This window comes from Antennarius striatus, chromosome 5 (genome assembly GCF_040054535.1).
Source record: "Antennarius striatus isolate MH-2024 chromosome 5, ASM4005453v1, whole genome shotgun sequence".
Lineage (NCBI taxonomy): Eukaryota > Metazoa > Chordata > Actinopteri > Lophiiformes > Antennariidae > Antennarius > Antennarius striatus.
Genome location: NC_090780.1, coordinates 8,771,039 through 8,792,363, shown reverse-complemented (window position 1 = coordinate 8,792,363; position 21,325 = coordinate 8,771,039). Strand labels below are relative to the sequence as shown.

Here is a 21,325-nt window from a genome sequence, read left to right as displayed (position 1 = left end):
TAACAAAAGACCAGGGACAACACCAGTGACAGACAGACTGAGGAGGAGGGCTAAGCTAGTATAACTGCAGGGTAAACTCTGGTCAAATGCATCTTCTGAGATTTACAGAAGACCATTTTTCAAGACAGTAATTTTCAATAATTTGAGTCACAAGGAGGTATGCAGAGTATAAAATTCTATCTATGTGGAAAGATAAAGGAGTGGATGATTTTCCACCTGCATTTGACTGGGAGTTCACGCTGCACGCCAAAGGAAAATAAAATGAGGAAAAAGGAGAGGGGGAGGAGGAGGAGCCCAGGAAAGATGTGGTTTTGTTACCTTTAATCTGGTTGCTCTCCATATTGCCATCTTGCATTTTACCTATGATGGAGACATACAAGACAATAACAACAAAAATAACCAAAGCAGACAAAGTATCACAACATAGACAGCACACACAGTTGAGACCAAAACAGGAAGACAAGAAAATGACTTTTAATACAATGTCTCTGTGGCTGTCACATACAAAGGCTTGTGATAGTGATAGTGATAGTGATGTAATGTAGCTACAAGCTGCAGCTAATGACAAGATGTTAATAAAACAAAATGTAACTGAGATTCACAGACAACTACTGTAGTGTGCAGATTTCCTTGTAAAAGTGGGAGGAAATTAGGTTTTAATAACTTCATTTTATTGGATTTAAGTGAATAGACAGGTAAGAAAAATACTCAGTTGGACTCTGGAACAAAACATTAATTTTAGATTTAAATATGGATAAGTTATGTTAAGTTAAAAAGGAAAAACGAGCTGCACACACTCTGAAATTTGATTGGTCTTAACATTGGAGTCACAATATGTGCACATAACAGTCCACACACATTTTCAAGAATACAAGGCAGATTGTCAGACTATCAAGTGAAATAGCAAGGTGTACAGATAATACAGCATTACACCAAATACTAATAGTAAAGGAGAGTACACCTTTGATACACACACACATAAACACAAACATACATACATACATACAATTCTTGCACACACAAACGCAAGGCAGCGGCATGCATGAGAGAAAAATCAGGAGGTGGTTTCAATGATGTGAACAATACAGAGAGAGTTAGGGAGAGAGAGAGTAAGAGGGAGGGAGAGAGAGAGAGAGAGAGAGAGAGAGCGAGAGAGAGAGAGAGAGAGAGAGAGAGAGAGAGCGAGAGAGAGAGAGAGAGAGAGAGATTTTGATTTGATTTTTAAAATCACGTTTAGAGAGAGAGAGACAGAGAGAGAGAGGGAGCCTGGAGGAAAAGACCCCCACATGGTAAAGTTACATAAGAACAACTGAAGAAAAATCAAAATCTAAAGTAATTTTACTTTAACAAGATTACATTTGTGATATTTGCTGAATTATACTGATACTGTCAATGTGTTTGTCTATAAACTGTATGTATGTTCTTCGCGGTTAAAATAAATAAAACAAGCCTGAGATATTATTCTGCAGTGCTGTTCTTTCTATCTACAAAGGCTACAATTACATAAAGGTGGGCACTGTTTCTCATGTTAGACAGACTAGAAATTGTACAAAATGTGTTGCTGAGTGCTTTACACTCAAATGTCTGTAATAATGACTAAGGCAGAGCTGGCGGACCTGATTTTCTCAGAATCTTGCACATGCATTTGGAGGGTAACTGTCTAGTTGTACATACACTTCCACATAAACCTTCTCCCTGGAGTTACAATAAAGCTGAAGATGAAAAATTGCTCTGCTCCAGCCCAAGACAGCACAAGGTCATCATTACTGTGCAAATTACAGCACATTTTGTGACTTCAATCCAAGGAGATTGAGATAACAGTCTCCAGATCTTCTGTGGTGAATGTAATTAATGTATGGAATAGTGTACAGTTGTCACAAAAATTGAGGATTTTGTTGTTATATGAACAAATAACTGTAGACACCAATTTCATCTCAGCTTTTTAGAAAGTCTAGGGAAAATAGTCTGGTCTACCTTACGACAAGAAAACATTCATACTACAGTCTATAAATGGCACTGGCTAATATTTCTATCACTTTTGTTTTAGGATGGTCTTCACAAAAATAAAAACAAAACAAAAATTTGAAGTGATTAATTTCAGACTGTTCCAGAAATCAGCTGCCAGAAAGAAGTAACTGATTGTATTCCCAAAATTGGTGTTTCCCATTTTCAAACTTTGTATGACCCTTTGTATGACCCTTTATGAATTTATATACAGTATAAAGGTAAATATTTTTTGTATATTTAGTGTCAGAGGTAGCTCATGACTTTTCTTATCACGAATGTTTCCAAAGATAGAAGATGGAAGAGAGAAGAACGAGAAACAAACGACTAATTTCTACTGCAGAGGACATGCACAGACAGCAGGGATACAAAAAGACCCCAAGTAGGCGAAATAAAGGGTAGAAGAAAGGGTGAGCACCTATGACGGTGACACTGGAGGATGGAGAAGGGTGCAGGAGTCACAAGTCACAACAGAAAGAGGTCAGACATCACAGCATTTGTCAACCTACCATTAATAAGGCTGGCACTGCCAGGGGCATTAATGCCTGCGGCCCCATCCGTGGCTATAGTTGCGATGGGGTGGATAGGGGGATGGGAGCAGTCTAGCCAGTAACAAAGAAGGCCAAACATCAATGAACAAAATTTAAAATATAGGCATACGGCCACACACACACACACACACACACACACACACACACACACACACACACACACACACACACACACACACACACACACACACACACACACACACACACACACACACGTGCACAGACAAGACAATGAACAGAAATATTATAATTATAGTACATTTAAGATAGTCAATATATGCATGTGAAAGAAATGTTGTTTTTAACTTCTGTAGTGTGTACATTAATGATGTTAAAAATCGTGTGTTGCTAAAGTGTTTACTGAATGCTCTGTCAACGATTAACTACCGTAATATTGGACAGACATGAAACATGAAATCAGAGGACATATACATTTGAGCATATGTGTGTGTGTGTGTGTGTGTGTGTGTGTGTGTGTGTGTGTGTGTGTGTGTGTGTGTGTGTGTGTGTGTGTGTGTGTGTGTGTGTGTGTGTGTGCGGGGGGTAAACTGTCTACAATTGTCTGCACCATGTTTTTTCATGTATTATATGTTTTTGAATGGCAAAATGAAGACAACTGTTGTTGGTTGATCAGTCTTGTCTCTCCTACTTTGTTAAATCTGTCAGTTGTTTGAACTAGATTACATATTCCACTCTACTAGACCATACCAAGGCTAGATTAAAAATGCCTCAAAACATTACGTAAGGTATCCTTACAAAGCCACTACTCATTGACTATGGATTATGCCATAAACAATGTTCATAAGTGTTGCAAAACATCTGACCTTTGGCAAAATATGTGCATGTGAAATTTTGCATCTTACTTTTTACAAAAGCATGATTCATCTACTTTGCTCTCTTTTGCTGGTTCATGTTTTGTGTACCTGAAAGGTTGTCGCTCTCATGTCATTATTCTATAACAAAGGAAAGAGAGGCTTTGTTTACTCGTAGCATTTACGCTGTCTATGAATCATGGCTGGTGATGAACATTAGCTCGTCAGTCAGACTGCAGTGCTGCAATAAAGGGAGAGGGTTATGTCATCTGTTGATGTGGTGCTTCTTTTTTTAAGTGAGGAATTAAATTGGGGCGAGGCCTTTGGCTAGAGAAAAGGACCCCTGGTTTATCTGATATCATATGGCTTGAAGGTCGAACGGATCAAGTACCGCTCCGAATGGTCAGAGAAAGGTGATACTGCACCTGTGTTCTGGTGTCCGTCTTCCATTGCTCCTCCTTCGAGATGAAATTGTAAGGACAAGAGAGCATGGATAATAATGTACCTGAACCCACAGTACCTGAACACTTCAGCTGACAAGTATACAGCCAATACTAATTTCATACATCATTTATGCACATTCAGGAATGTGCATTGTGCAACAAACACTTACAAAAAGCTCATACAGTTTGTATGAGTTAAACAGATGAATCAATGAGTTTACCACAAAGGCACATCAACTTTAACGACCTAATGAAAAAACGCTTTTTAGAGGAATGTTGCTGAAAAACAAAAAAATGGTTAACTTGAAGTACTCAGCAAGCAGCTGCTTAAAAATCTGACCTTTCTTTTCTTTCTTCTCTTCTTCTTCTGTGCCGGCCCCCAGCAGGGTGAAAATGATTCCAGTCTGAGAGTTGACTCCAACGGCTGTAACCACCATACGCCCTGACCCTTCCATCACATGCGTCCCTGGAGAGATAGCAACATAATGTTGTAAGATACTAGTTAGTGTTCAATGGTTATACTAATCAATTGACCTGTTTGGTTAGCTTATCCCATAAACAAACTAAATACAACATCTGCAAGCACAATTAAATTACTCTAAATGGCTATTATTCTCTTTGGGAAAGATTTCCTGTGATCATTTTTGAAGAACGTAGTGTGTAAGTGTGTCTGCAAATATGTCCTCCTTTTTTATAGTATAGTATAAAATAATTCAGCTCCTCCTATGCCTTGTCTTCCTGGTTGCTTTAGGTTTTTCTTTCTGCTTCTATATTTAGTTCAACTGTCCTGATGCACCAGCTAAGACTGCAAGACTGCGTCGTCCTCATCGATACACAATACATAGAGAAAGCACCTTAAACATCATCAAAATCAAATGTCAGGATTTTATATTATTTATATGAGCTCCAGCTTCAAATTACAGCTGTGCTGCAGCAAATACTGAGGCAGTTAAAATAGGAAGCAGATTTCAAAGGCCATGTTTGAAGCTGTTGGTACCACATTGTAGGCAGTGACGTGCGTTCAGGGGAGGCAGGTGAGGTACAGCCTCTCCTGCTATAATGAAAGAAAAAAATGAAAAATGGAAGAAATAAATTAAATTGTTATATTTATCCAGTGTTGTGTGTTATAAAGTTATTTTCCATTTGACGCCACCAAATTTAGGTTATTTTCTACCAGCCAGCCGTTTCCCATCATGGATTGTGCAATGACTCGGCTAGCTGTGCTGGCATGCTATACAGTGAGAACATAATGCTATCTCTCTATACGTCACTATTAAAATGTTCAAACACATTTGCTATATGATTTAAATGTCCATAATTTAGCTAATGTATGTAATATACAATGATTTTTGTCAACAACTGTATTTGTTGAGCGGTCCTGAAACGACTGGGAAAAGACAGGAAGAGAGGCAAGCAGTTCTCATGCCTCATGGTAGGGAGCGCTGGTGATCCCAGAGATTCGGCCAAGGATTCCTCTGACCTGGCCGTAGAAGAAGTGACAGCAAACTACAGCCTTTAGTCAGCGAGTCAAGTGCAGCGATTCATTTGTTTTCTGCTCACCTTGCCTTACTATGGAAATGGAGGATTACATATCTCAACTCAAAAAATTTTTGATGCTTTGTTCAGAAGAAGCTGATCATGGTCTTCATTTATAAGTAAACATAATATATAAACAAGCATGTAGATAACAACGTGTTTTTTTTAATCAAATGTGCTTATTTGTGTGGTACAGTTTGTGTATGTAAGTAATTCTGCTCTGAGACTTTAAAAATAACCCACTCACTGTTGCTAATTACAGGGACAGTAAAGTTAATTTTAAGTGACATATACAGTTTGTTATTCATCATTATGAAAAATAGAAAAAAAGGTCAACGGTTGATTAACTTTCCATACACACTGTAAACCAAAATGGGACACTGTAACTAGTAAACAAAAGTAGAAGTGATAGACAGGTAAAATGATTTGAATTGAAATAATGTCATCGTCATCAGAAACTGAAGACGAGTTCCCTGTGAACCCAGCCGGGGGTGTAATTATTCCGTATAATTACCACCCGATGTACAAGGAGGATGAGAGTTTGGACATCTATGAACTGATCAAAGATGTCTTCATCTGAATCACATTCTGACAGAGATATCCAACTAGTTATAATGTCCTGTTTTGGTTTACTGTGTATGTGGAAAAGTTAATCGCGCTACCGATGCTAACGCGCTAATCCGTCAATGGGATTTTCCATATTATGTTAGCGTTTAGCTAGTTGCCATTCGTTACTGTTGGACTGTGTGGAATTAATAACAACTATAGTTTATATTCATATGTCTTGTATTTATGAATGTATAAGGATCAGGGCCTGACATGCTGATTTTGTATGTTTTATTTCAGTTTTACAGATCTTCCCAGTAAAATGACCTGTCTAACACTTTTGATGTTTACTTTTCGCGAGAGCCATAATAGCACGATAATCTGGTCATAAAATCATTTACACAATACTTCCAGTAGCTCCAGACATGAATTAATTTTCCACTAAACCTTGGAAATTCAGAATAAATACTATTGGTTGTCTGAAAACGATATTACCTTCAAATCACTTTGGAAATCATCCAAGGTAAAGTGCTCATGACAGATCCTCGGATCCTTGGTCATACTGACCGTTTTATCCGTGCTCTCCATCTCCTTCCTGGCTTCCCAGAAGGTATTCTAAAGAACGATAGGTCCTTGTCTTTGTGTTTTTTTGATGTTCTGTTGACACAACCATTTACCTCTCAGGTAACCATTATATTTATAGTGTTAATCGTGTCGTGTATTACATTGTCTTCTATGGCTGCCAAGCTAAGTTGATCGCCAATGACGTATGATGCCCACGTGACCACTGAATGCCGAAGCTGCTGCGGCGCAGATTTTAAGCTTTTCTGACCAAAGGGATGATTTTTTTTCTATTTTTCATAATGATGAATAACATATATGTCACTTAAAATTAACTTTACTGTCCCTTTAAAGGGTGAATAAGCTACACTGTCTTATGTTTATAAATCTAAGTATGATCAAATCAGTGCCTCACCAGCCATGAACCTCGCTACACGTCACTGATTGTAGATCATAATTGACCTCTTTTACTCTTCTGTCAGCTAATGCAACACCTTGACTGAAAATCCTAATGTTCTCTTTACATCACACGCAAAACCAGGGACCTCAAAACTACACTACCGTAATTTGTCTGACTTTAAGAAAGAAATGGAAATGTCATCCATTTCTTTAAAGTATTTGAAAGAAATGGATTACAGTGAGGATTTTGAAAATAGGCCCATAGTTGCAACAAACCAAAATGCAATATGTTTTTATGTTGTGTTCTGGTGCAGGATGACAATTTTTGAGAAATTTGACATATAATACAGATATTAAAAAAATCGATATTTTTACTGATTAAATGATTGTTGACACATAAAAAGTGACATGTGATATGTAGTATAATTCCTTCCATCGGCTGACATACCAGACAACAGCATGGGGTCCTTGTCTGCAGACTTTTTGACATGGTCAGATTCTCCAGTCAGTGATGACTCATCAATCTTTACGTCATTACCTTGGATCAACACCCCATCAGCGGGAAGCAGATCCCCTAGAAGAACAAAAAAGTCACAGCTGTTGTCTCCCATCATTTACATTAATATTTAGGAATTGATGTTGTTGATAGAAACAGATCAAATCATTTCAAAGATTCATTCAGTTGCAACTGAAGTCTGAGCTAACAGCCCCTGCAGCCCAGTCTTTGTACAAGATTGCATTGCAATAGGATATAAGCATGTTCCTGCTCATCTGCTCTTAATCTTAAGCTAATTAATTTTCTATATGCGTATTAACACACTGTTGCTTGAATGTGTTTAATTGCTTAAGGTGGACTTTATAGTTAATCTCCCTCTGGAAATGAGGTGGAAGACTATTTTCAGCTGTAGAACCATGAAAATAACTTCACACAGAATAACAAGGACATGAGTCAAGGTCTTATCATAATGTGCTGGAATGTTGTCCAGTTTAACAATGACATTTACATGAATGTAAAATGAATTCAAAACTAAGTTGCCTATTACACACATTTCTTTTAAAGATATGTGTTTCAATAATCAAACAATCTGCAAATGATGCCATAGAGTTCTTAAACTAAATAAAATGACCAAAATTTTCATAGTGTGATGTGGAGAACGTTGGTTGATTGCAAGTACAGTATAGATGAAGAGTTAAATGAATAGGCTTGAATAAAGAATTTAGCAAGTGTATGTAATAATGATAATAATAATAATATAATAATATTGTAATAATAATATTAATAACAATAAAATAAACAAATTGTAAGTCCAGAAAAGCCTTTGAATGACCGCTTGAACATAATTACATTTATGATGGAATGTTTACTTATTAATCTGTCTGAAACTGATAAATGACTTTGCCTTAGTGTTGATGTTGAGCCTGGAAGAAAGTATAGAAGACGTGCCTCTTTTTCACTGACTGAGTGCACTGTTGATTAGTGTGAAAAGCAGAGGTATGTGTTCCAGTGTAAAGTGAGGGGCGAGGGTTCTATAAGTGAAATTGTTTTGCTCATTGAAGGTTGTGAATCACCATCACAGCATTAGCATTTTGTTTTGTTTTCCCAATTGCCTCTAATCACTTTCATTGCTGGCCTTATAGGATTATTGCAATGGGTTAGGGTTATGGTTACGCTCATGTCAATGAGATGAGTTAATGAGGGACTAAGATCATCCCTACAATCTGTTTCATTTTATCATTGTCAGGAAAAATATCCATCTCTTTCTGTTCTTCATATTTCTCTCCTGTTTCACAATCTATCAAACCCTTTCACTCACCAAATCATATTCAGAAGTGAAAGAAGGCTCTTCACCTTAGTATTTCACCTTAAAATATATTTTTGGCTGAGATGCTCGGCAAATTACTTTTATCTTTACAAGAATTTAGCCATTCACATTAAGGGAAAAAATGCAGAAATGTATTTTCTTAGAATTTCATGACTGACACCAACTACAGTATTTGTACTAAATGAATTAAGATCAAGGTATTTCTGAATCCACAGGCCACTCCATCTCTGATCTTAACCCGAGAGACCCCCGTGCAACCAGTGTAACACGCACATTGAATGTGCCTGTTCTATGTGGTCCACTTGGTCTATGTTATGACCCACATCATTTTCCTTTAAAGATAAATGAATGTGGGTTCTTCAGGGTTAAAAATATGCTAATGTCAACATTTGTCTGTTTCTTTTCACACAGTATAAAAGGAGCCAGATTAGACATGACAGAAAAATCTTCATCCCGTTTCCAACTTTACACAGATATTTTTCAAAACTCTGGTAACTATGAAAGTGCACCAATAACATATTGGCTATTTGAGTTTAATTCCACCTCGTGTATACAAGAAACTCATCCACAAAAAATAGCACACTTACCATATTTGACCTGTGCGATATCCCCCACCAAAATGTCAGCCACAGGTAGCTGTATGACTTGGCTTCCACGCACAACCTGAAACTTCTGCTCCTGCTCAATACGGCTCTGCAATCCACGAAACTGTTTCTCCTTCGACCAATCATTGAAGGCTGTTACGAGCACCACACACACCACAGACAGCAAGATAGCGGCGCCCTCGATCCAGCCAGCGTCCGCCTCACCCTCATCTTCTATTCCTGCAGCTGCCATGCCACACACTGCATGGCGAGGTTAAGATGGAAGACAAAATATGTACACATGAAAGGTCTATATATTTGCACAGATAAAGTGCTGCATGTCAATATTTCACATACATGTATACTGAACGTTCATAAAGTAGAGTGTGACATTATTTGTCAAAGGCACATAAACATTGAGCTGTAGACTCCTGAAATTGTGTGTGTAGTGCAAATAAACACGTATGTGCATTTTGAGAATGTAAAATCAGTCTGAAATGACATTCAGACAACTAATTTCTCTGCCCTTCATTCATTGGCTTTCATTCTTTAAAATGAATGTCCTGCAATCTACTGGCTGTTCACTCACCAAATCATATTCAGAAGTGAAAGAAGGCCTATTTTCAGTCATTGTTGTAATTCATATTAATGGGAAGAAAACGAATCCTACACTATAGGCTGGTGATTTCAAAAGTCTCGGGTTGGGTTAATTGCTTTGGACTATAAAAGACTCTCTCACAAGAAAACCAGAAAAGAGTTCATATTATATTAACAAAATGCAGGAACTGGTGTAATCTGGAATAATGCTCCCAAACAAGATTTAATTAGTATGATTATCATATAGAGGATGCACACATCGTAACAGGGCACTACCTGTGCTAACGTATGTACACATATGTGCACAAATGAATTCATGCTTGTTATAATACAAAGACAGATGTTTTACTGTAATGCCCCAAATATCATTGATTTGTACTGCATATATTCATATCATATTTATTTATGTAGCTGCTCCTGTAAAGAAAATTCAGCTAAACCATGTGTATTTTGTGATTTCCATGCGTCAACTTTTATAGATTTAGAATCAGTCTCCTGAAAATAGGGGAATGTGAGAAGAATATATTCAATCTCACAATAAATTAACTGCCTTCGCTGTGCACCGACGTCGCGCCCCGAGTTTCCCCCGCCTATCCCAAGACAGCTGGGATAGGCTCCAGCTCCCCGTGATCCGCTACATTGGATAAAAGCGGTTAGGAAAATGAATGAATGAATAAAATAACTGTCACCATTTATTTCCCGTTCTGAATAAAGCACATACTTGTAAATGAGGCGGTATATAATTCAGCAGCAGATCAGCTTTCCTGCTTTGTCCCTGCAGCTGACTGGCCCTGACGTGCTGAGTGTAGAAGCTGTCTGCAGTTCTGATTTTACAGCTCTGCTCAGGCATGTGAATATGAGTGTGTGCACAAGCTGTGTTCTCTCACAGGACCACACATTATCAAGCGGCACTTCTGTCGCTGACCGTGGTGCTGAAGAGGGAGCTGCCAGATATCCAGTCAGAGGAGAGTGTTACAATGAATGCAGTTGACTGAGAAACTTCACGGGATGTTGCAATATAAAAAAAACACAATAAATACATGTAAAAATAAATGAATGTAAACATTAAAGACAATTGAACAAATAGCAGTTATTAGGATATAGTTTTTTGGGGTTTTTTATTTGCTTGGTGTGTGTTTGACTCTGACAAAAATAGAAACTTTGACTTTGTTTTCTCAGTTTAACTCTTTCTGTTTCTGGACAACAGCTTTCTCTACATATAGAAATTGCCTTGACATGCCAGGACTTCAATGTGATTGTCTCCCTTTTCGCAGGATTGTGATTATTATTTTTATTCTGCATTTTACCAAAAAAGATACAAACCTTGAATGTATAATGTGTAAATATGTTCTGCTTAAAGTGTTGTGTGACTATTTTGTGAAATTAGACATGTCTGTTCAAATAGAATATTCATCTAGAAGCTTTTTTCTTCTCTTGGTAACTTTTTTGAATCAGGTGATGTGATCATATCTCACTATGCCACTCATATCTATATTACCATATGTGTTCATATCATAGCATATTGCATCTTGTGCCTCTCAGGTTAAAGGAACTGCTTGATTAAGTATCTGCAGATGGACACAGTTATTACCAGAAGGATTTTTTTGGCTCTTCTGTGGTTAACTTGGACTCCATGTTGCAGTAAAAAGAATAATGCAGCTGAAAATGTGCACACAAAAAAATGAAACCATGAGGGGAAAGTAGTCGTTGTCATTCAGCAACACTAGTAATTACCTAACCTTACTGCATGACTGTTTATTGTAGTAAATATTTTATGTATATGGAATGATCTGACTAAATACCCATGGTAGGCAGAAATAACTATGTATTCTTTTTTTGGTATTTCTACCATTTTTAATAGCCTTTTTGATGACTGGTCCCTTTGGCAGGGTAACTGAATTCCATTACTGTGATAATGCAGGAAGCATGACTAATGTTGCTGACTCATCATCTCGTTATGGTCTCCGTCTTCATTTCCTGTTTCACCGCTCACAGGGCTGATGTATGGGCACGGGGAGCTCAAGTTTATTTCTCTACTCAACACTTCATTAACCTTTCCCGTACCTTTAATATACACAATGTGCACACACACACATGCACACTCACGCGAAAATGTACTTCTATGGCCCATGAGTCAGTTGATCTTTGCAGTAGGTTTCAAACCAACTGTGAGCTGCCTCACCAATTAAAATGTGCGTGTGAATACTTGAAGGTGAAAGTATGTCAGGGAGTGGCACTAATGTTAGAGGAAGTGATGTCAGTGGGCCAGTGCAATTATAGTACTTTGCTATCTTCAACGTGGAATACCAGAGATAACAGCTGGTGTGTGCATGTGTCTGTGTGTACGTCAGTTTCGAGATGCAATGAACAGCAGCATTTCTAAGACAGCGATGTCAGACAAATCACTCCACTCACATTCTCCTCCGCCATGCTCTCCAGGAGGGTGATAGAAGGAGAGGCCCAGTGAGATCAGGGCAGCGATCTCCAGAATGATAAGGGTGACGTCCTGCAGGGCCTCCCATACCAACTGCAGGAAAGTTTTTGGCTTCTTTGGAGGTATCAGGTTTTTACCATATAGTTCTTTTCTTTTGTCCAAGTCATCCTGAGCGCCGGCAAGACCTGCAAAGGATCAGGGAGGAAGAGGATCACAGAGGAAGCACGAATTAGACCGCATCTCCATAACAGGGTGTTTTTACAGAGACACTGCAGTAGATTATGTGGTGTTTACATTGAGCAACATTGGTACCAAAAAAAAATGTTTATTCAATGTTTAATCCAAGATAATCAGAATCTATATCCCCACACACAAAAGTGAATTGTTGGTGGAAAACCGTTTCTTCTTTCATTTAATCAGACATTTTCCATTCTTAAAACAAATAGTGATATTTTTTCTAATCAATATTTGTCTTTCTTCTCACTCTTACAACAGACACAGTCCAGTTTAAACACCAGTTCGATTCATGGTGTGCCAGAGCGTTGCATACCTTATGCAAGTCAAGACATGAAGTGCTTTCATTTCACTCACTATGAACTACTGCATACAAATATCTTTGGTATTTCATCTTAAGGAAGCTAGCTTTTAGAAGACTGAATAATTCTTATGGATCAATTTATATAATGAGACAAAATGATTGTTTACAATTGTAGTTCTTTCACAAAAGATGTGATTTAGCAATTCAAATTGCATCTTCCAACATGAGAATAGCGTCTTGTTTCAATATTCAATTGATTTAATTGAATTGGTTTAAATTGTGATGTAAAATGTGAGTGGTACATTACTTTCAATCTTACAATGAATGAAAATGTAATTTTAAGGTTGTATTAATTGCTTAATTCTGAATGTTCTGTCTTCTTCTAATCGTAGGTACTTGACAAGATTTTCTTGATTTGAATTAATGTTTAATTGTTCAATCCAATTACACCTCTGGATTCATGCGAGTTTCTGTTTAAGATTAGATATTTTAATATTTAGCAATGGAAAAAAGAAGAAGTAAAAGGTGGAAACTCTGGCATAAATTTTTAAAGTGCTTCTTTTCTATCATCAACAGTCTCAGACAGTAAATCTATCTAAGATGTGAAATAAATGGGAAATCGCTTGAATGTGTAACCACAGCTGCATTATGTTATGTGGATCTAGATGCGGTTATGTAAATGATGTGTGTGTGTGTGTGTGTGTGTGTGTGTGTGTGTGTGTGTGTGTGTGTGTGTGTGTGTGTGTGTGTGTGTGTGTGTGTGTGTGTGTGTGTGTGTGTGTGTGTGTGTGTGTGTGTGTGTGTATGGGTGGGTGTCTCTATAGATATCCATGTGATAAAATCATGGCTATGATAGCCATTATAAATAATGACATGTATCACTGCATTTATATGCATAAAACATTTACAAAAACATGGAGGATGGATGAAGTTTAACATTAATGAATGTATGTGATGATTTACTTTAAATGAATCATGAAAGATTCCTATCAAGCAACATTACTGCCTTCTATTTGGCTGCTTTTCAGCGCTTCACTATTATCTCATAGCTAAGGGCACACGAGCTCAGTGTGCATTTGCTGTCTGTCTCTGTCTCGCTCACAACCACAGACATTACCACAGCGTTATGTCATGCCTGCTGCGTCACTGGGTCTCCCAGGAGTGGCCCTAGGTTGCACCTGATAACATCACTGCAGCATGACACCGTTTCACATGCTCGTGACTGTGAGATGAGGAAATTTATACATAGATTAAACAAATAAACTAAAATTTAAAAAAAAAATTTTAACCTCACTTGGCTTGGAAATGAGACACACTGAGAGGGAAAAGAGGAGGAAAGAAGGAAGGCAAGCTGAAAGAACAATTCCCAGCTCATTTGCAGGAGAATGCCCTGGTTACAAATAGATTAGTAACCAGGGCTATTTATAGCCTCATTAACCATTCTCTTTTAATTGTCTCAGTTAGAGGACCTAGCATGTCCTCACATTGATCTCCAAAGCACCCTGCATCACGTCATTTGTGTGTTTCCTGTGTGTGTGTGTGTGTGTGTGTGTGTGTGTGTGTGTGTGTGTGTGTGTGTGTGTGTGTGTGTGTGTGTGTGTGTGTGTGTGTGTGTGTGTGTGTGTGTGTGTGTGTGTGTGTGTGTGTGTGTGTGTGTGTGTGTGTGTGTGTGTATGGGTGGGTGTCTCTATAGATATCCATGTGATAAAATCATGGCTATGATAGCCATTATAAATAATGACATGTATCACTGCATTTATATGCATAAAACATTTACAAAAACATGGAGGATGGATGAAGTTTAACATTAATGAATGTATGTGATGATTTACTTTAAATGAATCATGAAAGATTCCTATCAAGCAACATTACTGCCTTCTATTTGGCTGCTTTTCAGCGCTTCACTATTATCTCATAGCTAAGGGCACACGAGCTCAGTGTGCATTTGCTGTCTGTCTCTGTCTCGCTCACAACCACAGACATTACCACAGCGTTATGTCATGCCTGCTGCGTCACTGGGTCTCCCAGGAGTGGCCCTAGGTTGCACCTGATAACATCACTGCAGCATGACACCGTTTCACATGCTCGTGACTGTGAGATGAGGAAATTTATACATAGATTAAACAAATAAACTAAAATTTAAAAAAAATTTTTTAACCTCACTTGGCTTGGAAATGAGACACACTGAGAGGGAAAAGAGGAGGAAAGAAGGAAGGCAAGCTGAAAGAACAATTCCCAGCTCATTTGCAGGAGAATGCCCTGGTTACAAATAGATTAGTAACCAGGGCTATTTATAGCCTCATTAACCATTCTCTTTTAATTGTCTCAGTTAGAGGACCTAGCATGTCCTCACATTGATCTCCAAAGCACCCTGCATCACGTCATTTGTGTGTTTCCTTGTGTGTGTGTGTGTGTGTGTGTGTGTGTGTGTGTGCGTGCGTGCACGCGCGCACACGTGCCCATATGCACAAGGATCTGTGTGTCGTGACTGCCTGCACGTGGTTGTGTATGTGTTTTGTGAGTGAATGGGTATTCCAAAGGTTGGTTGCACTAACACACAGAAAAACTACAGCTAATGCAATCAGGCTTTAACCAGGTCTAGTTGGTACGAGGCAAATTAGCTCACAATGAAGACACACACACACACACACACACACACACACACACACACACACACACACACACACACACACACACACACACACACACACACACACACACACACACACACACACACACACACACACATATTGGTATTTGCACACAAAATCACAGAGAAGCACATATATTTTCATAGATTCCTCTGTCCACATGCAGTCTGCTTATTTTAGCATAAAAATGATGCATGCAGTGCAACCAGTCATTTCCCATGCTAGTCTTAGCCATTTCTGCAATAGGAAAGTTCCTTCTGGGGCAATGATTCATGACATTTAACCTAGTTAAATGTTGTAACTTCTCCTCAAATGCCTTGAGATGTGAGATATGCTCCAATTGATGTCCTAAATCATTAGAGAATTATGGCTTCCTGGAGAATCCTTTGCTACATTAACATTCTTCCTGGATCACTGATTGCAATGTTCAGTATTCAAATGTCGTATTTTGAAATGCAGCAGTCTAAACAGCTCATCTAACCACTGACAAAGCAAGTCACTGTAACAAGTCTCTGTGTTGTGAATCAGTTGTTTCCTTTGTTCAACTCTGACATGCCGTATAGAGACATTTCAACATTTTAGCAGTGTCTTAAAATAACAATTAAGATGCCAAACTAAATATGGAAAATTCCATTTGAATTAGTAACATTAACATTTATTATGTTAATATATTATAAACTTTGTTCACATTGTTGTTGAGTGATGATAATAATAATAAATGAGGCCAGTAAATATAAAAATGCAGCAGTTACTAATATTACAGACAGAGAAAAGTCACTTTAGTTCTTGCTTGATTTGTTTGAAGATTTCTACTCCTGTATGACAAGGTTTACAGGCATTCTGAAAATCTGTATTTAAATTATTTCTCTGTTCTTATTCTATGATTAGCATCTAGTGAAAAATGCAATGATCTGTCAGTTCAAATCTGATTTGATATAAGACACCTACACAGCATCCTGTTTTTAAAGGGACATCTAAAAACAGAATAAGAACTTTGAACCATCCTTTTGGGTGGCATAAAGAGAGAAAATGGGATTTATCAGTCAGAGGGAACATGATGGCATATTTTAACAGTTGGCCTTTTTTTTTGTTGGCTAAAAATAGATCTCCATGGAAACACTATGCATCCCACTCATTGAGTGGAAATACCCGCAACTCTAAGTCATGTGTAACTAAGTATTATGTGTATGTTCTGTGACAATGTAGACATGTGAAGGTGAGCAAAGTTAATTATATTCTAACAAAGAAACGCCAGCAACAGAAGAAATTGTATGATGACCTCTAAATGTCCTTGTAGAATGAATGCATTAAAAAAAGCAGTGAACAGATTACAACTGAATTTTTTTTTTTTTAAAAAAGGTCAAATTTTAACATATCTGGTTCAGCAGTATCACCATCATCAATTTTTCTGCTGGGAATCAATAGCTTCAGCATGTGCACTCACCATTTTAGAAAAAGAGAGAATGAAGAGGGAAGACAGAGGGGGGTGAAGTGTGACGCAGAGAGCACAAGTGTGAAAAAGGAGAACAAGAGAGAGACATGGGCTGAAACAGAAAATGAGAGTAGGCTGGCTGTGGAGTAACTCCACGAATAATAACCCATCAGCAGTTTAGAGCTGGATAATTATCATGCTCTTTATTAGAAGATGAGGTGATAAAGAAATGTGCCACATTGTCCTTGAGAATGGCCTCCATCATAGTGACAGTTCTATGCCATAAAAACTGAGACCTTTAGTACAGTGTATACAAAAGCAGAATGCAGTAGAAATGGCTTCAAAGCGGTGGTGCTGGAGAATGGTGCCAACTGTATTATGGTTGAGTAGGTAAATGACATGGGAAAAGGGAGTGGAATAAAGAGGAGTGTGAAAATAATTCTGAAAGTAAAAGCAAAAAGCAACCAAAGGTAAGATAAGGAAAAATACATTGAAACATCTGCATGCTTAGTGTTGTGAAGGTGGTGGGTTTTATTACCTAAGAAGATATTAGAGCCTCACATACATTAGTATGTTGTGTAGTTTAGAGGAGAAGGCACTGGATGTCTTTACATTAGCCTCCTATTCCCTGCCCTTGTTGAAGCTGGAGGACTATGTGTATTTCCTGTACATTTGTTCTTGGCTCTCTGCACGTCCACTGAGAGATGCAGGATGCTAGCCTTACATATGCTTAAAATACAGTGATTCAGTTTCCTTGTACAAAGCGAAAAGGTTAATGGAATGCTGGCATGTTCATTGTCCGAGGTGAGTATATATAGTATCATGACTTTTAATGGTATTCAAATCCTCGAAAACAGTACAGAATTTGTGGTTATCATAACATCTGTACACCTGCTGACAATGAAGATGTAGTTGAAGAAAATAAGCCCTTTTTCTCACAAAAATGATTCTACGTTGGGTTTTTGGATGGAGGTATACTGTACAGTATAGTAGATGTCTGACCCATATCCTGTGTTCACCGGTTTCTGTCTAGATCAGTGGTTCTTAACCTTGTTGGAGGTACCGAACCCTGCCGGTTTCATATGTTCACTCACCGAACCCTTCTTTAGTAAAAAAAAAATAAGTCTTCAATTTGTAAAATTTATTTAAGCATATGTTTACTGGTGTATTAATGAATTGTGCATTAATGTCACCTTTTTCAAAAAATAAAACCAAGACACTCACATGAACTCACAAGAAATGACCTACCTGCAAATCAGTGTGACTTCTGCTGTTGTTATTGAGAGACCAGTTCAGGTATGCATGGCTTCACCTTGGCAAGTGCTACTGTTATGACATTTTCACAGCAAAGTCTGTTTCTTTTGATTTCCATGCAGCTTAAGGAAGTGTTATTTATTTTTGCCAGTGCGAGACTAGAGTTGCCTAACTTGACATTGCAAATCATGCAGAACACTGACTCCCATCATGTTCCGTTATACAGTACATGTAAATTTACGTTGCACATATTCGTCCGACCACTTTCTTTTTTTGCGCAACATAGTTACTATGAATTAAAATATTAAGAAAGCAATTAGATGACGTACCATCATGACAGTATAAATCGACTACTGAGTGCACAAATTCCCCTGTAGCACAGGTAGACTAATCGATGTAGCGTCACGTGATCACCTGCAGCCAGTGACGGCTAAGGGTCACTGTCACCACGAATTGACACGATGTGTCAAAAGTACACAGTGATTCGTCTGTGTTCAACAAAAACACCCGACACAAAGTGTCAGGTGTTTTGTCTTGACCTCCGTCTCCACTGAACCCCTAGGGTTCGATCGAACCCAGGTTAGGAACCACTGGTCTAGATATAATTAGTTGTGTTTAACATGAACTGCACATCTGACACTGTTTCCTGACTCTCTATACACGGCATCCCATCAGTGAAGTAAGAACAGGTTGATGTGACATCAATGTGGCAAAACAAGCAAGCATACATACTGTAAAGAATGTAAACAAACAACTGAAAAAAAAAGTATTCGGGACACACAAACACGAATACGTGCTCACATGTAAAATGCAGACATAGATCTATCATTCTAACGGACAGACCCATCTATGAGGAAATGGACTGGAAAGAGCCACTGAGCAATTTCTGACACCATATCCTTTCTAACACGCTTGTGCTGTATTAGGACTGTATATGCTTATATGCGTGTGACACAACACACAACACTAGAGCCTATTACACTTTATTACACTTGAGCCAAAAAAGTGACATCAGAATAATAATGCAGAATTGCTAATTATAATTCTTCTTTTTAATGATGAACTTCCAAAGGTAGATCATACATGTTAACTACAATCTGCTGTAGAATCCCTGATTGGTGAATTTTTAACACTTTTGAGTGCAAATCTTCCAAACCTGAACTATACTGGATCTTGCAATACTATAAGCACATGGCAATATAAATCTGTCAGGACTCAAACAAAGAAGACACATTTGCCACAACATACTCAAAGCCACTTCAGTGGTTTCCATGGAGATATGTATGTAGTTTTAATGGTTTCCCAACAATGTATTCTGCAATACCAAAGAATATCATTCTTGATAAGCTGTGTGTGTGTGTGTGTGCGTGCGTGCGTGCGTGCATGTGTGTGTGTGTGTGCGTGCGTGTGTGTGTGTGTGTGCGTGTGTGTGTGTGTGTGCGTGTGTGTGTGTATGTGTGTGTGTGTGTGTGGGTGTGTGTGTATTCATGTGAGTTTGTGTGTGTATGTGTGTGTCAGCTTTATGCTGGGCTATGAGCTGTGTTTGCTCACACCACTCGCTAACATGAGTCACACTCATAGAGCACAGCGCATGACAGCAAAACTCACCCACTTATACAGCTGCCCACACAAACTATCACACACACACACACACACACACACACACACACACACACACACACACACACACACACACACACACACACACACACACACACACACACACACACACACACACACACACACACACACACACACACACACACACACACACACACAGAGCCTGGAGGTGAAACCTTTTCATGCAGGAGGAACACATACGTGCATAGGTCTTTATCAGTTATTATCGTTTTGTATTGTAAGATCAAATTCATGTTGTGCATTGATAGTCATCTGTGTTTGTTTACCAATAATTAGATAAAGCATGTAATTTCACATTCAATCAATTAATCATGTCAAGATTTTTGATTAATGATTATGTGATAAATGTGTGTATGTGTGAGGAGATCTGTTGAATAGATTATAGGAATAAGGTTATAAAAATAGATTCTCTTGTTACAATTAAACCATGAAAATGAGTTTCCATTTTATGTTTTGTCCAGATTATACACCAAGTATGTAGCAATTTATATGCACGTACAATTGTGTTCATTCGACCGACTGCATACCTCTGAGAAAAAACAATAACTCTTTAACCTTTAAACCCGTTTAAAATCATCTGGATTCCCAGTCTGCTCACAACGGTGGTTGTCACGGGTTCCTTGCTCTATTTGTTATTTTACAATAGCTGGAAAATTATGCACTTTATGAAAACATATTTAAATTTAGTGGATCTGGATTCATATCTGGATCTGCAGCAAATTCCTCATATTTATTTACACCAACTCTTATATATTAAATATAGAGGTTTTTGTTTTTATCATCACCCATACATAATTCCATGAGAAATTAAATATGAAGTTGAAAACATCGTATTTGATATGAAATAAACGTTTGAAACAGACCAGGTTTCCATATTCTATTGTGATCAGCACCAACACTGAATGGGGTCTACTCTTACCCAGGATCTTACACAATTTACACAGTTTGTGCCTTATGTTCCGCCATCTGAGACTCAAACTCTGTAATGCTAGCCTTCCCGAATGCCCTCAGTGTGGACAAAGCCTTAATGAGACATCTGCTTGTAGCCACTATGTATGTGTTTAAGTGTGTGTGTGGAAAGGAATAACATGGTGAGAGTGCCAAGTATTTGGACACACCTGCTTAGTGAGGAGGGCAGAGTGTAACAGGGTCAGTTGCTTCATTCTGTAATTCCAGACCATTCAACCATTCATTCAATTAATCAGCTTGTACTTACACCTCTCCATTCTTCATCCATACAATCCTTACTGTGTCTGTCTGTTTGTCCACCCATTGGACTTCTTCATCTACCCATCATTGTTCTTCAGCTAATGGTCATTTAAACAGATATTAATTTCTGACTCTTCTGATCAAATGCCATTGGTATTGAACTTGAAGTTGCAGAAGGAATACAGAAATATCTTCAAAACTAGTAGTGATTTCGAGCTGTGCCAGTTTAGGAATAATTTAGTCAAAAATAAAAAAAAAAGACTGGTTCAACTTAAATAATTACTCTGTGTACAACACTGTATGGGGAAAA

General features: G+C 38.1%; 1 protein-coding gene across 4 annotated transcripts in view; it reads right to left on the bottom strand.

Moving 5' to 3' along the window:
- atp2b2 (ATPase plasma membrane Ca2+ transporting 2) overlaps positions 1-21,325 on the bottom strand; it is a 145,647-nt gene that overhangs the window by 45,175 nt on the left and 79,147 nt on the right. For all 4 annotated transcript variants that reach the window (XM_068315038.1, XM_068315039.1, XM_068315036.1 and 1 more), the window contains exons 3-9: positions 12,272-12,475; positions 9,263-9,520; positions 7,301-7,426; positions 4,151-4,276; positions 3,793-3,825; positions 2,514-2,606; positions 319-360 (exon numbers count right to left, since the gene is read on the bottom strand). In XM_068315038.1, coding sequence (XP_068171139.1) covers positions 319-360; positions 2,514-2,606; positions 3,793-3,825; positions 4,151-4,276; positions 7,301-7,426; positions 9,263-9,520; positions 12,272-12,475 — 882 coding nt within the window. The remainder of the gene's footprint in view (positions 1-318; positions 361-2,513; positions 2,607-3,792; positions 3,826-4,150; positions 4,277-7,300; positions 7,427-9,262; positions 9,521-12,271; positions 12,476-21,325) is intronic.